The 13,113-nt window shown below is 41.1% G+C and overlaps 1 protein-coding gene across 2 annotated transcripts; it reads right to left on the bottom strand.

The window, feature by feature from the left end:
• Positions 1-284: 284 nt before the first annotated feature.
• On the bottom strand, positions 285-10,078 carry LOC146554118 (1-phosphatidylinositol 4,5-bisphosphate phosphodiesterase delta-1-like). Of its 2 annotated transcripts, none has more exons than XM_085254923.1 (15): positions 9,375-10,078; positions 7,508-7,666; positions 6,708-6,936; positions 5,991-6,120; positions 5,498-5,726; positions 3,902-4,103; positions 2,884-3,028; positions 2,631-2,783; positions 2,336-2,479; positions 2,102-2,255; positions 1,906-2,022; positions 1,631-1,809; positions 1,407-1,539; positions 1,177-1,326; positions 285-949 (listed from the first exon to the last, which is right to left on the bottom strand). In XM_085254923.1, exons 1-15 carry the CDS (start codon positions 9,406-9,408, stop codon positions 858-860), a joined length of 2,250 nt encoding a protein of 749 aa, XP_085111049.1. In that variant the 5' UTR covers positions 9,409-10,078; the 3' UTR covers positions 285-857. The 2 variants fall into 2 exon arrangements, with proteins under 2 accessions (XP_085111049.1, XP_085111048.1); XM_085254922.1 differs by lacking the exon at positions 9,375-10,078 and adding an exon at positions 7,881-8,035.
• Between the last annotated feature and the right edge of the window lie 3,035 nt (positions 10,079-13,113).

Here is a 13,113-nt window from a genome sequence, read left to right as displayed (position 1 = left end):
TGTATGCATCGTTGCTGTGACTGTTTACATAGGGTGTATCCAAAGTTCACAAGGTAGTTTCCTTCTAGGGAAAGGCAGATGTGGCTCACTGCAAACTGGTTTCTAGTATTGTTTGCATAAAATTAAATAGTTCATGAAGATGTTTCAGCCGGAGACTGGTATATACAGGTATCGTCGCTGTCACAGAGTCGGGAGATTGGGGAGGTTTATAAGGACTATAATGCTGCATCATTCATTGTGGCTCCACTGGATGAGGACTGTTAAGTCATAGATGAATACAGTGCTTGATGATGATTGTGTTTAACATTTTTATGTGTTCATATTGATTTACAAAAAGAGGCAAAGTCAAGATGTTACATGAGAAATGATCATAATGGATGACTAAAATTACTGATGAAAACAAAGACTATAGCTTTCACATTGGCCTGTGCTTCTCTAAAAGTCAAAATTGTCATTTGGATGAAAAGGTTTAAAAAAGAAAAAAAAAAAGACATTGAACAGACTAAAAATAAGGGACAAGCAGTTTAAAAAGTTTAATCCTAATGCAAACTGAAGTTGGTATGTAGTGAGTGCTGCTTGTACAAATTAATCCAATTTGTAAAAGTGAAGTGTCATATATACATGGAGTGTTATAAAGTCTAGGGAGCCCTAGAGTGTGTGCATGTGTACCCACCTCCCAATACAACCAACATTCAGCTGCAAATCAGAATCTCTAGACTGAAGAGAGAAAAGTCGCAATTCGACTTTGATTAGAATTAAAGTAATAAGTTAATCATGAGCTAAAACTGTGAAGCCAAAATGAAAGATAAAATTTTAAAACATGGCTGTAGAAAGGAGGTCCTAGAGTTGGAGACTTCTTATTCGGCATCCAGGACCATAATGTGTACAAAAAGTCCGGCTGAGGGGAGTAGGTCTCCGTTCTTATTGAACAGCGGCACGTGTCTGTATCCTGTGTGGGAGCACAAAGGGGCTGCGGTCAGTGATGGCACAGGACAACATGAAGTGCTCCTTGTGGAGCGGATGAATTGGGTTCTCTATGTCACACCACAGAGAAGGGACACTTCCCCATCTCTGTTTTCACACTTCATAAATGAATAACTGACTATCAGTGGTTTCACATCACTGGATTATAGTAAGGAGAAAAAAAAAAGACTTGACAAATACAGCAAAACTCACCCATTTTCAAGCTGTTGAAGGGAAGCGTGTACTGCCCGACAAGGTCATTATCAGAACTGGAGTCATAGTCTTCGATGCTGAAGCGGACCAATGCTAGTTCCGGCACATACACGTCAAACTGGAAGTTCTCATTCCAGGAAGGGTTAAAGCCTTCAAAACAGAAAATTTTGTATTGTCTTGATTCATTGCGGACACATTAAAATAAAACAAAGGACGTGAACGTGAGGTACCGTTGTTATCAAAAGGTTTGGTCTCTTTCTCTGCGACATCAGCTGGCACTCCATAGATTTCCACTTTAACCAGCGGGTCTACTATGGAGGACTTCTTCTGGTTCACTTTGGGAAGCTGCTGAGCTGATATGACCTATTGGCAGGTGAAGAATGATCTCAACTTTAAACGGGACTCAAAGGAAATCAAATAACTCCAGTGTGTGTCTGCACAATGAAGGCCTCACCATGACATGCAGGGTCTTGTGCGTCAGCCAGTCTCCTCGGGTCAGGGTGATGGGGTCAAACTCTGTGGCTACGTCCCTCATGAAGGCTGGTTTCAGGATGTAGCCGCTTTTGCCATTAACTAGGAATCTGCCCTGGTTCATATCCATGTCTGTACAGGGAGTCTGGAAGTTTAAGGCCACTTAAAAAACAAAACAAAAAGAGAATACAGTGAACATGAGCTCTTGGCCATTGCTGTATAATTATCAGTGTTTGTTATTCCTCTGTTAGCCATTACCAATTTGGCAGCCAGCGTTCCACAGAGGCAACGGGTTGTAGTTTGAGGAGTCGGTCCTGGAGCCAGCTGGATAGATGCGACTAAACTTTTCCACATTATGGCGCACGTAGGCGTTTGCTGTGGGGGGGAGGAAACAAGATTTATTGACAGTGCTTAATCAAAGTTTGTGAGTTCCTCATGGTTTCTCTTCCTTTACCCGACTCCTCTGCCAGCTTCATGGCCTTCCCCTCCTTGAAGGATGCCATTTCATAAAAGCTCAGGTTTTTTTGGGCATCTTCGAAGCCGTGGAAGTGGACGCTCTTAAAGTAGATGACCATGTCGGACAGCTCCTTCGCTAGCTTCAGCTTTTTCTTTGAAATATTGCGCAGAATTTAAGGGTGAGTAAACATCACGTGTGTGGTAATGTGCTTATTTTCATGGGCTCGACTACCTTTGTATTCTTCTCCTTTTGCGCATCCTCATCATTCGACTCTTCCTCCTCCGTCACATCGTTGTCATCTGCAGCTGCCTCAGCAAAAGTGTCTTCCAGTTTGTTTAAACGTTTCCCTTTGATCAGGAACTTCCCCTTTAGCTCCTGGGGGACCACCCACACACACACACACACACACACACACACACACACACACACACACACACACACACACACACACACACACACACACTTTATCTCCTATGATCGGTTCAGCCTTGACAATCCTGATAAAACTAGTGAAACGGATGCTAACCTCAGGAGATGGGAAATTTGTGGGCATGCCATCACCCAGAGGAGAGGTGATGAGTGCACTGCCAAGGATGGAGCTCATGTGGCGGGCCATGACTTCCTGCTGTTCCACGCTGCAGTGGTTCTCCAAGGAGAGAATCACTGGATATTGGGATGTCTGAGGAAAAGCAGGCAACCCCCCCCAAAACAAACACATATAAGTGTGTTGCTGGATGTTGAGTGAAGACATGCTGGATACCAACAGATGCTAAACATACCTTGAAGGCATGCTCACTGATGGCTTTGATCACATCTTTAAACAGGATCTTTGAGGTGAGAGTGTAGCCGTGGTAGATCACGGGCTCATTATCCGATCCGTCCCAGCAGTCCAGCTCCACACAGCGGCAGCCTTTCTGCAGAGCCCTGAGAGTGTTGGAGTGAGCATTAGTGACCAAATATGCTGTTTAGACTAACAGTTCCATCAGTGAAACGGCGCAACGTGGCGAGAGATGGTTACAAGAAACTATTTAAAATTCCAAGTTGTAATAAATTGGTCTCAGTGATTCAAGAACTGACAGATTATATGGCACATAAACACAAACTACCCTCACTGCCTGCTTAGCACAATTAACCAAGACATTAAAGGACATCATCATTTTTAGTCTTTGACTCTAGTAGACTAACTTCGCATGACTTGCAGTTCAAAATGAGCTTTTTTTGTCTTAAATGAAACAAGCCATTTTAGTTCCCTTCCATTTAAGGTAAATTTCTTCTGATTGGCTGCCCCTCACAAATGCAGGATTTGAACAGATGGGTGGGGTATTTGGAAGACCCCTTCTCTAAGACAGATATATATCAACAGATCAGATCAGAGAAATCTGATGTCTGACCTTTGTTCTCGTTATTTTAAGTGTTGGCCATGTTTAATGCTGAGCTTCCACCATTGTAATAACAACTATAGAACTAAAAAACGAGAACAAGTATGAAAGGTCCTATTTAAAGTCAGTAAAAGTGATGGACTTCCTACTGACAAAAACAGTGCTGCTGTCTTTTCATGCCTATTTCATGTTAGTGACTGCACTGTGAGTTAATGTTTTGGGTTGTTTGTTTTGATGGTGCAGCTGAGTGCTTCCAACAGTTATTTTTTAGCTGATCTGGGGTTGAAAAATGAGATTACATCTCTGTGGTTCCTTTGCACACCGATAGGAAGATGACTAAAGATCAAGTTTGGATAAATAACTAGCCAAAAACTTTCATCAAGGACAAATTACTGAATCTCGGGATGGAAAGTGTTACCTAATGTACGCCTCTGTGCTGCTGGGGCCTTTGAGCTGATCCTCCATGAGGTAGGTGTTGTGAGAGGAGGAGATGAAGTAGTGGTTGAGGGGCTGGCTCATATCCTGGTACACATCCTTGTGGTCTGGATTCAGAATCATGGCATCTGGGTGATTCAGGTACATGAGGAAGCCATCTTTGGACAGCAGCTTCTTCTCCTTGGCTGAAAAGACACACATACACACCAAATGCAGCAGATCAGTCTACAGTGCATTTAAAAAAAAAAAAACAACAACAAGAGGTCAGTAATTTATCTGTGGACAAACTCCATGAGACTCTTAATCCCAGAGACATCTTGGACAGAAAGAAGCGCAATTTAAATAATAGATCTGAGTTTTTCTACATGATAAAGAAATGCTGTTGTAAAACAAAGAAACACATTTGTCAGCAGGACTCTTAAACTGTAAGAAATAACCGTAAAATAAAAAAAAAAAAAGTTCTGGTAGCACATCGGCCAGACTGTTCTACAGTGGAGTCAAAAAACAACAAGATTTGTTGCTTCATTGTTTGTGGATTGGTTAATTAATTTACTGCAGCATGACTGGTTGAGGTCTTTATCATTAGGAGAAACTATACTAACAACAAAATACAGTTCACATTTTCCAAAGCCATCCACTGGGCTGGATTGGTGTCTTTACTGGGCCAATTCAGGCTCTCGGACCTTATGTTTGGCACACTTGTTTTAGGATGTTCCTGCAGGTGTGAGACCAGCTTGAGAAAATTATATTTCCCTTGTTAATATTTCATACTGAGGTCGAAGGTAAGACTACCTTATTGAGAAGAATACAGACTAATCAAATGAATGAAGGTTACTTCTGCTTATATTGTGGCTACAATCCAGGTTTGACATTACATGAAACTGTTGCTTAGATGCATATTCACACTTCCTGTTCCTAAACCAGCTTTGCAGAAGAAAACCTCTGGAAATCCAAAATCTGTACAATTACTATGTAGTAGTAGTCATGTGACCAAAGTCTGAAATTTATGATTGCCATCTCACAGCATGATTGCAGCTATATCTACATCTACTGGGAATGCAGATATGAAGGTACGAAGCAGTAATACACTGACACTCATGAAAAAGACAAAACAAACCCAGATAGCAAAAAAGAAATGTTTGAAATTCCAACAAAGAAGAAAATCTAGTCCACCAGCTGTGGGGAACATACCAAGGAAGACAAAGCTTTGAGAGAAGCAGAGGAACATACATCATAGCATCTCTTTCAACAGCCACTATGTTCAATCTTTGTCCATCAAAGTTTGTGCATATTCCAAGTTTATTAGATTGGAAGACCTGACATGAATGAACTTACAAGATTAGCAAAAGGTCGCAGTGTGTTGGAGCCTTAGACTCGGGCTGCCATAGACTGCAATTCCAGAGGAACAGAACGCAGAATAATACACAGCTGGAAACCACGAGCTTGAAAACAGTGGTTTTTAACCCTGGTAACCATATGCAGTTAGACCATTCACGGGATACAGCTCACTGATTTTTACAGGAAGAAAACCAGCAGAGCTGCGGTCCTGAGAAGACCTGAAAGAGGGCTGTGTACTGACCGTTTTCATCTGGTTCATACGTCTCGATGATTCTGTGCGCATCAGCCAGCGTTGCTTTCTCCCTCTGTTCTTTCAGCAGGAAATCCACCAGGTTCTGAGCGCTCATAAAGCCAGTGGTTTTGGCGTACTCCCCATAGATAACATCAATTTCGTCCCGTTGGGTCAACAGATCATAAAAGTGTTTGATCTCCTCTCCTGCCAGGGTTCCAGACTTGGACCTGTCACATTTCTGCATTGGGGGAAAGTAACACAAAGATTAGTCAACATTTTAAGTTGAAAATAATGCACTATAAAACTATTAAAAGCTGGATTTGCTATTAACAATAAAGAAAAAAAATATGTGGGCTAAAATATCAAGTTAGCACTGATTTCCTCTTGGAGCATTTCATTAGAGTTTCAATGGATTACTACAGCTTAGCCAGGAAGGCTCCAAGAATATGCATTAAAACAGTTTCTGCCATTAGGAAACATTAAGAAGCTCTGAGGAAACAACCTTGAAAAGCATTTCCACGTATTCATCATCCACTTCGATGTTGATCAGATGCATGAAACTCTTGACCTCTGACGGACTCAGGTTATCATCTTTGTTCTTGTCTGCTTTCCTCAAGCAGCTGAAGATCCAGCTGGAAGGTTTGTGATTTAAGGTGGAGATAAACAGGTACCTGTCACTCAGCGCTGTCCAACTGAATGTGACTTATTTACTTATACCACCTTTGCTTAGCTAAGCTCAGGATAGATTAAAGAGGACCTGGAGTGCTTTTGTCCTTTTTTCTGTCATATATACTGTTATAGTGGTGGATGAGATGCTCATATTACACAAGGTCACAGTTTTAAATAATGAATCAGAATATGTGAAATAATCTCTGAGCACTCGTTTGAGCATTTGTTTTCCCACGGCTCTGTTGGACAGCCAAACAAGAAGAAAAAAGACGGCAAACATGGAAGGTGGCCTTAAAGGGAGCGGCACTAAAACGGCTTCAAACTTTTAGCCGGCTCTGCACAAAATAAATAAATAATAAATTAATTAAACTATCAATAAGGCAAAGTCATTCTAGTGGAGCCAAAAGGTGAAAATAAGGTGCAGGAACATCTTATGCGATAGGTGATGACCAATGAAGTCTTAATAACAGGTTATTAACAAACAGCCACCTGTTTGAGCTCAGCTTCAGCTTGCTCACAGTACAGCTTCCACTGTCGTGTAAAAGGATACTGCTCTGTCTTCTGCTTTCGACTCAGGTTGTTTAGGTTGGAGACCACTTTCTGCAGGCTTTTAACCCACTGCTTTCCCTCCTCCTCCGAGCTGGAGACGAGGTCCAGGTTCTTGCGGCGGCTCTTGAAAATGATGGAGAAGCAGCGGTCCTCCACCTGCTCCTCCGTGTTCTTCTTCAAGCCCTCCGACTGACGGCCCATTTGCACCGCCGAGATGTCATCAAGCGAAACTGAAGACAGAACGAATTTTATGCAACATTCATTTATTTTTTAAAAATCCACTTCCTGTCATTCAAACATGTAGCATGTGGCACACTGCTGAAAAGAAACACTTTATTTTCAAGCACACGTACAAGCCTGATGTTTGCAATTTCCCCTGCCTCCCACTGAAGTCAGTAATGAGCGGAGACGTTGGATGTACATGACTATGTGACAGCAGTTTCTGGGTGTCATCCAAGCAGAAAATACAATAAGAGTTATTTCTAACCACTCCCACTCCACAACACACTATAAAATAAATCACTATCTCTACAAACACACCCACACCGCTATCAGGAGCAACCCAGATGTGTATGATAATACCAAGGACTTTGTGTAGCTTTGTGATCAATCCAATCCTTTTATAATCCACAAAGTTTTGGTTGTGGCGGGAGAGGAACTCCAAAAGTGTTTGCTAATGCAAAGTAATAAAAAGTGTAAAGTAAAGAGACGGTGTGAGATTAGACAGATGTGTGCCAGGGGTTTGCACATGTGTGGGTTTTCGTCACACATATTCTGCTGGGAAGACAGGGCAGCACTCACAGGTATCATTTTTCTTGAAGGTCTTCTTGGATTCGCGCCACATTGTCTTGCAGTCCTCCTGGAGCCTGAAGTAACGAGTCTTCTTCCAGCTTGGGGAGAGGACCTTCAGGAGGTCTCCCCCCTTCAGGAGAAACTGGAGGTCGGGATCACCCTCCAAACCTGAGGAAGCAGGGAACAGAAGACCACTTTAGAGAAACTGCAGGAAAAGTGCAAACGCTCAGAAATCACAAGCAGGCCATCATTAGAAAGTCATAAAAGTTCATGGCTTTGCAAACACACGCGCACACAAAAGGTTTTACGCTGTGACAACAACGTAGCAGCAGTCTGACCCTGGATAACAGTTTGGTTTCGTCCGCTTGGCAGCGCAGCCTACCTAGGAGCTTTACGTTCATTTGTATCACCTTCTGGCCCCTGGCATACTGGAGTAACTCCTCAGACCTGCTTTTCTCGGGTTCTTTTCGTATGCACGACATGGTGCCACCCGGAGCTGCCGACACTGTCTGTGTTCACAAGGCACTGTGTGGAGGAGAAGGGCGTGTACCATTCCCACTCAAAGTTCACTCAGCTCCGTCACGTCCCCTTGAGTTTACAGTCAGCTGACAGCTTGCTCGTGCAGGAACACTATCGCGGAAAAGGAAGCGACTCCATACTCGTCTGTTTGAATATTGCTCCTGTGTTCATTTTTCAGGATTTGATCAGCATTCCCATACTCACTGTTAACTTCAGACGTTTTAATTAGCGTAAATTACCTGCTAGCAAATAAAAGCAGCCACAGGGCATAATTAGCGTCAAATGCCTGCATTACAAAAGATTTGACTTTGAGCAGAGGAGTGGTGTCAAACATGCGGCTCCGGCCCTCAATCCGGCCACCGTGATGGCTTTGCAAAATGTGACAACTGCAGTGACATCATTAATGACTGGTGTTTTTCAATAATACACACCGCCTTTCATTTTATGGTGCTGTTGGAGGGGTTGAAGTACTTCCATACAATTAAAAGGAAAATATTGTTTGTTGTTGGTCAGAACCACCCGAGGCTCAAATGGGACTGTATGTGATGCATATTTCTTGTGAAATTGCAGCGCTATTATTGCTTCTCCCTGAGGTGGTCAGTGGCTTGCTGCTAGGAAGCTGTAAATAGGCTGAGATTTTTATTTATTTATTTATTTTAAGCTGAACTAATAGGAGGCTTGTAATATCAGAGTCCAAGAATATAACATCATCATCATTATTACTACAAACACAGGTTTGATACCTGCACTGGAGCCTGCCTAGTGTTGACTTCTGCATTAGTTATCTTATGGGCTCCATCTAGTGGTGACAAGGCGGTACTGCTAAGCGCCGTGATTTAACGCCACATTACTAAACTTCTCATTATTAAAAATAAAATAAAACAAGCAAACAGGCCTGCGATTACAGGACAACAAGCAGTTTTCCTGTAATATTTCCTCGTCCCTAGCCTCTATAGTGGAATGTGAAAGGCTGATTTGACTCTACAAGCAGTACGTCCACCGCCTTAGTTTGGTAACATTTCCTTGAGCTTGCAGCAAGGTGAAACCGAGCTGAATGAGAGGTGCCACACCTTTTTGAGTGTTTAAATGCACACAGTTGATTGTCTTGGGATTTTTCGCTAGATTAAGCGGCAAAAAACAAATAACAATAAGAGTAAAAATAAATATACATAGGACCGATATATTTCAACGCAGAAAATTAGATTTTTTAAATGTAAGGTATAAAAAAAAAAAACCTTTGCTGACATGTAATCTTTGTCTTAGGGGTTATCGGATTTGGAAAACAGTGGAAGTTGGCCAAATCCAAGAAAGGCACAGTATATTTTAACATGGTGACTTAATCCAAAATGCATCCTACCTTTAAGTTTATTTTCGAGCCCGTTCGTTTCCATCCCGTCTTGAGTTCACTCCACTTTACGCAGCCCAATATTCCACTCACTTCATGCAGCTTCTCGTGAAAAGTTGCCGCTTCTTTCTCCCATATACACTGAACGGAAACCTGTTTTTGTTTTTGTTGCTGCTGTTGGTTTGTTTTTGTTTTTTTATAAAAACAGGCTTCTGCCAAGTTTGGGTACAAGGCGAGCGAACGCGGGCACACGCGTGGGTTTCTCCTTGCAGTCTGAACGGTGTCAGTGACTCCCGCGGGCTTCAACACCGGTTTGACGAGCCTGCCATTCAAGCCGCGGTGCTGATGTCACAGCAGGTTAGACCTTTAGGTGAGCTTCTGCCATCCTGCATCGATGGGACTGGTTAGCGTGACCTTGTAGCCAGCATGCAGAGCTTACGTCGTCATTAGCTGAAAGGTTTCCGCGCACCTGCAGCCAAAAATTGGGGGAAACAATCCCGCATACCTTTTCTAATTCTGTTGTATGTACACAAGACTTAAGCTACCACTCCCTGAGCCTCGGAGTCTATTCCTCACCAAAAGGTAATTCTGCATGTGAATAAACAGGGAGGGGTCGTTCATTTGAGAAGCATGCAAGCTTAGATAACCCGTGGAAATACAATCAACTTCTGCTAAAGCCCTTTGCAGTGTTTTTTTTTCTCTTTTTTATGGACACCTGTTCCTCTTTTGAAACTCCACCAAGGGGCTGAATAGCAAATTTGGCTAACTGCCACTACGCATAGCCTAGTTTTCTTTTCTTTCTTTTCCCTTTTTTAAAAAAAAAACAAAAAAAAAACTTTGAGCATATTCGTTGCACTGAATGGGGCAGATAAAGTTTTCGCCCTTTTCTGTTCATGCACAGCTTTCCTTTGGAGAGATAAAAGCCCTGCAATCACTGGTGTGCTGGGGCTCCTGTGGCTCTCAGCACTTCCCTTTCAGGCCTGGCTTAGACTCAACGCACTGTCAGCATTAGGATGAGTGAGCTTTCATGCACCATCACAAGGGGAGGGGATGACACCTCCAAAATCTACGCAGGGACCGGGGGTCGGGAAAACAGGCGGTGTGGGGAAAGGAGACAAGATTAAAAATAAAAATTAAATAAATAAATAACCGTGACTAGATTTGCAGAGGTCAAGATTTATGGTTACTAATGAACTCCACACTGCTATTCCTGTAAAAGACAAGACAGTGAGTTCTTTAGCATTTACTTTAATATTTAACTTAAGTCATTGCATCAAAGGTGGGCGATAAAGTACCAAGTGTGAAACAAAGGAAAATGAAACTTTCCAAGAAAATCACTTTAACCAGATAATGAAAATCAACAAAAAAACAAACGAAGCAGATATCATGAGGCTTCTTTCAGTGGTACAAGCTGTCTCTGCTTAGTGTCTGTGCTTGCAAAACAAGCAGGAACAGGCCCAGCTGTTTCCTCACATACCATTGATACCATCCATAGTTTTGCTTTCCTCCAAAACACCCCCTGTGCAGTACGGGTGCTGCTTTACTCACAGACTGTGCAATGCCTGGTGTTACCAGAGGACATAGTCAGCAGCAGGAATCCAGACAGGAAACATTTTGTATGAAAGAAAGAATGACAGAACTACAGAAAGAGATGTTTGTCTGATGTTTTACCTGCAGTACATAGTTTAAAAGTCACCTTTATCTGTTTACAGTTCCACGGCACAGCACACAGTACACCTGGTTCTCATTATCGCTGCAGTGTTTCAACATATGAATGTTATAAACTGCTAAATACCTCAAACAGGTTGTCTTTTAAACCCAGTCTATGGTATTTTTGGGGTTCGGTATTGGCCATTAGATTATACAACTACATAAGAACTGTAATTAATTTAAAGTAGTTTACTTCAACTTTATTCCAAGAAGGTTTTAGACCAAAATTATACATTTTTTAATCAACATTTAACATGTAGGAGTTTACAAAGATAACCCATTGACGTCAACTGAACAACCCTGCTTTTTGCAAATCACTTTAAATGAATGCCACCTGGCCACTCACTACGTCATTCTTTACTTGGCATTTACAAAAACATGACTGTGGAATGTCACTGACATCCAACGCGTGATAAAGTATCTAAAATGGCTGCATCCTTTGTTTAATCACTTTGACTTGAGCTTGGTTGAAAACATCACAAGGTCAAGGAAAGGTTTGAAGGGGAATTAATAAGGACTTAGGAAAGGAGACCTCTGTAAGAGAAAATCTGACTCTGAATGTCAAACAATCTTCCCTCATTTATAAAATTCTCTTCTTCTTTGGAAACCTTCAAATCAAATTTGAAGACCAACCTATTTTCAAAGAGATCCAAAGGCCTTTGGATCTCTTTGAAACTGCGTTTATTCGGTCTTAGTTATTTTGGTCTTTTATCTCATTTGATGATGTGTATATGTATACATGTATTCATGTCCTGTGTGTGTGTGTTTATGTTGTATATACATATATACTTGTATAGACATGTGTATAATTGTTTGCTTGTGTGCATACATATGGATGTTTTGTAATGTTTTTTTTTTTTACCTCATTTATCTTAATTTTTCTTTTATTTGATTACATTGTGCCTCTGTAAACATGCTATACAAATAAAGCTGACTTAACTTGACTTGAATGTGTGCTTTGTTTAGACTACAATATCGAGACAATGGACTACAAAATGTGTGTCTTACTTCAACCCAGTGTGCTCTTACTGTGTTGTTCGATGCAGGTCAAATTAAAAACAAAGATGTAGCCAATAAAATGGAATAAATCCTATTAGTATTCATTTACTGCTTGAGAGATGAGCCAGATGAACTCATTGTCTCCTCTCTGTTTAGGATTTCTGTGAACTGAAGTTAAAAAAGGCATTATAATCCTAGGTTGGCAATACGCAAATAGATATTTGTAAAAAGATAATACAATAATAATCTGAATTTACATGGCTTATGTAAATCATTTTTTCCCTCTCCAGTTGTGTAATACTTTAACTGTGAGCTGTTATTGAAAATTCAAAATATAGCAGGTTATAGAAATGGAAACAGCACATACAGTAAACTGTCGTCATTAACAGAATGGTGTTTTTGTATAAATTATGAGATGGGATTATCTTCTCACCAAGGTTCAGTGGCATGCTAAATTCTTTTTAATTTACTTAAAGAAGATATGTAAAGTCGTTCCACAAGTAACAGCTTAAATTCATTTGAGTCATTTGTGATGTTATTGTGTTTTGGCGGGTTTATTTAATGGCTTTTTGCTGAGTCAGTTCAGCGTTTTAGGAAAAAACACGGTCAGTTTTTAGGAGTTATTAGCACAGTTTGGTGGAACAACTTGATAAAACTTTTTAAATTAAAAAAACACTTTTTACTGCACTGTATTTCATTGAAGTAACATAAATTACTCAAGTAACCTAAAAAACAAAACAAAACACACCCTATGTTCTGCTATTTATCGCGACTTCATCGTGACAATGGGAGTGAGTCACATTCCCCTCATTAGCACCCCCTGCCGCCCATAACTGAAAACTATTCTGAATGTGCGGGTAAAATTGATTGAAAGAACTATAATATCCGTAAGCATACTAAACCCATTTTCACTTAAAATCTATTAAAGAAAACTATACATTTTGCCTTTGTTTAACTAAACGTCCTTAAAGTTTTATAGCTTGCCCCACTCAAGATGGCGCCTTCTTCGTCCCTCCTCTCTCTCCATACGTCACGCCATTCG

This window comes from Mchenga conophoros, linkage group LG18 (genome assembly GCF_057382185.1).
Source record: "Mchenga conophoros isolate Kocher_MC1m ecotype Shallow Benthic linkage group LG18, M_conophoros_male_GT1.1, whole genome shotgun sequence".
Classification (NCBI taxonomy): Eukaryota; Metazoa; Chordata; class Actinopteri; order Cichliformes; family Cichlidae; genus Mchenga; species Mchenga conophoros.
This window is presented reverse-complemented; position numbering and strand designations above follow the sequence as displayed.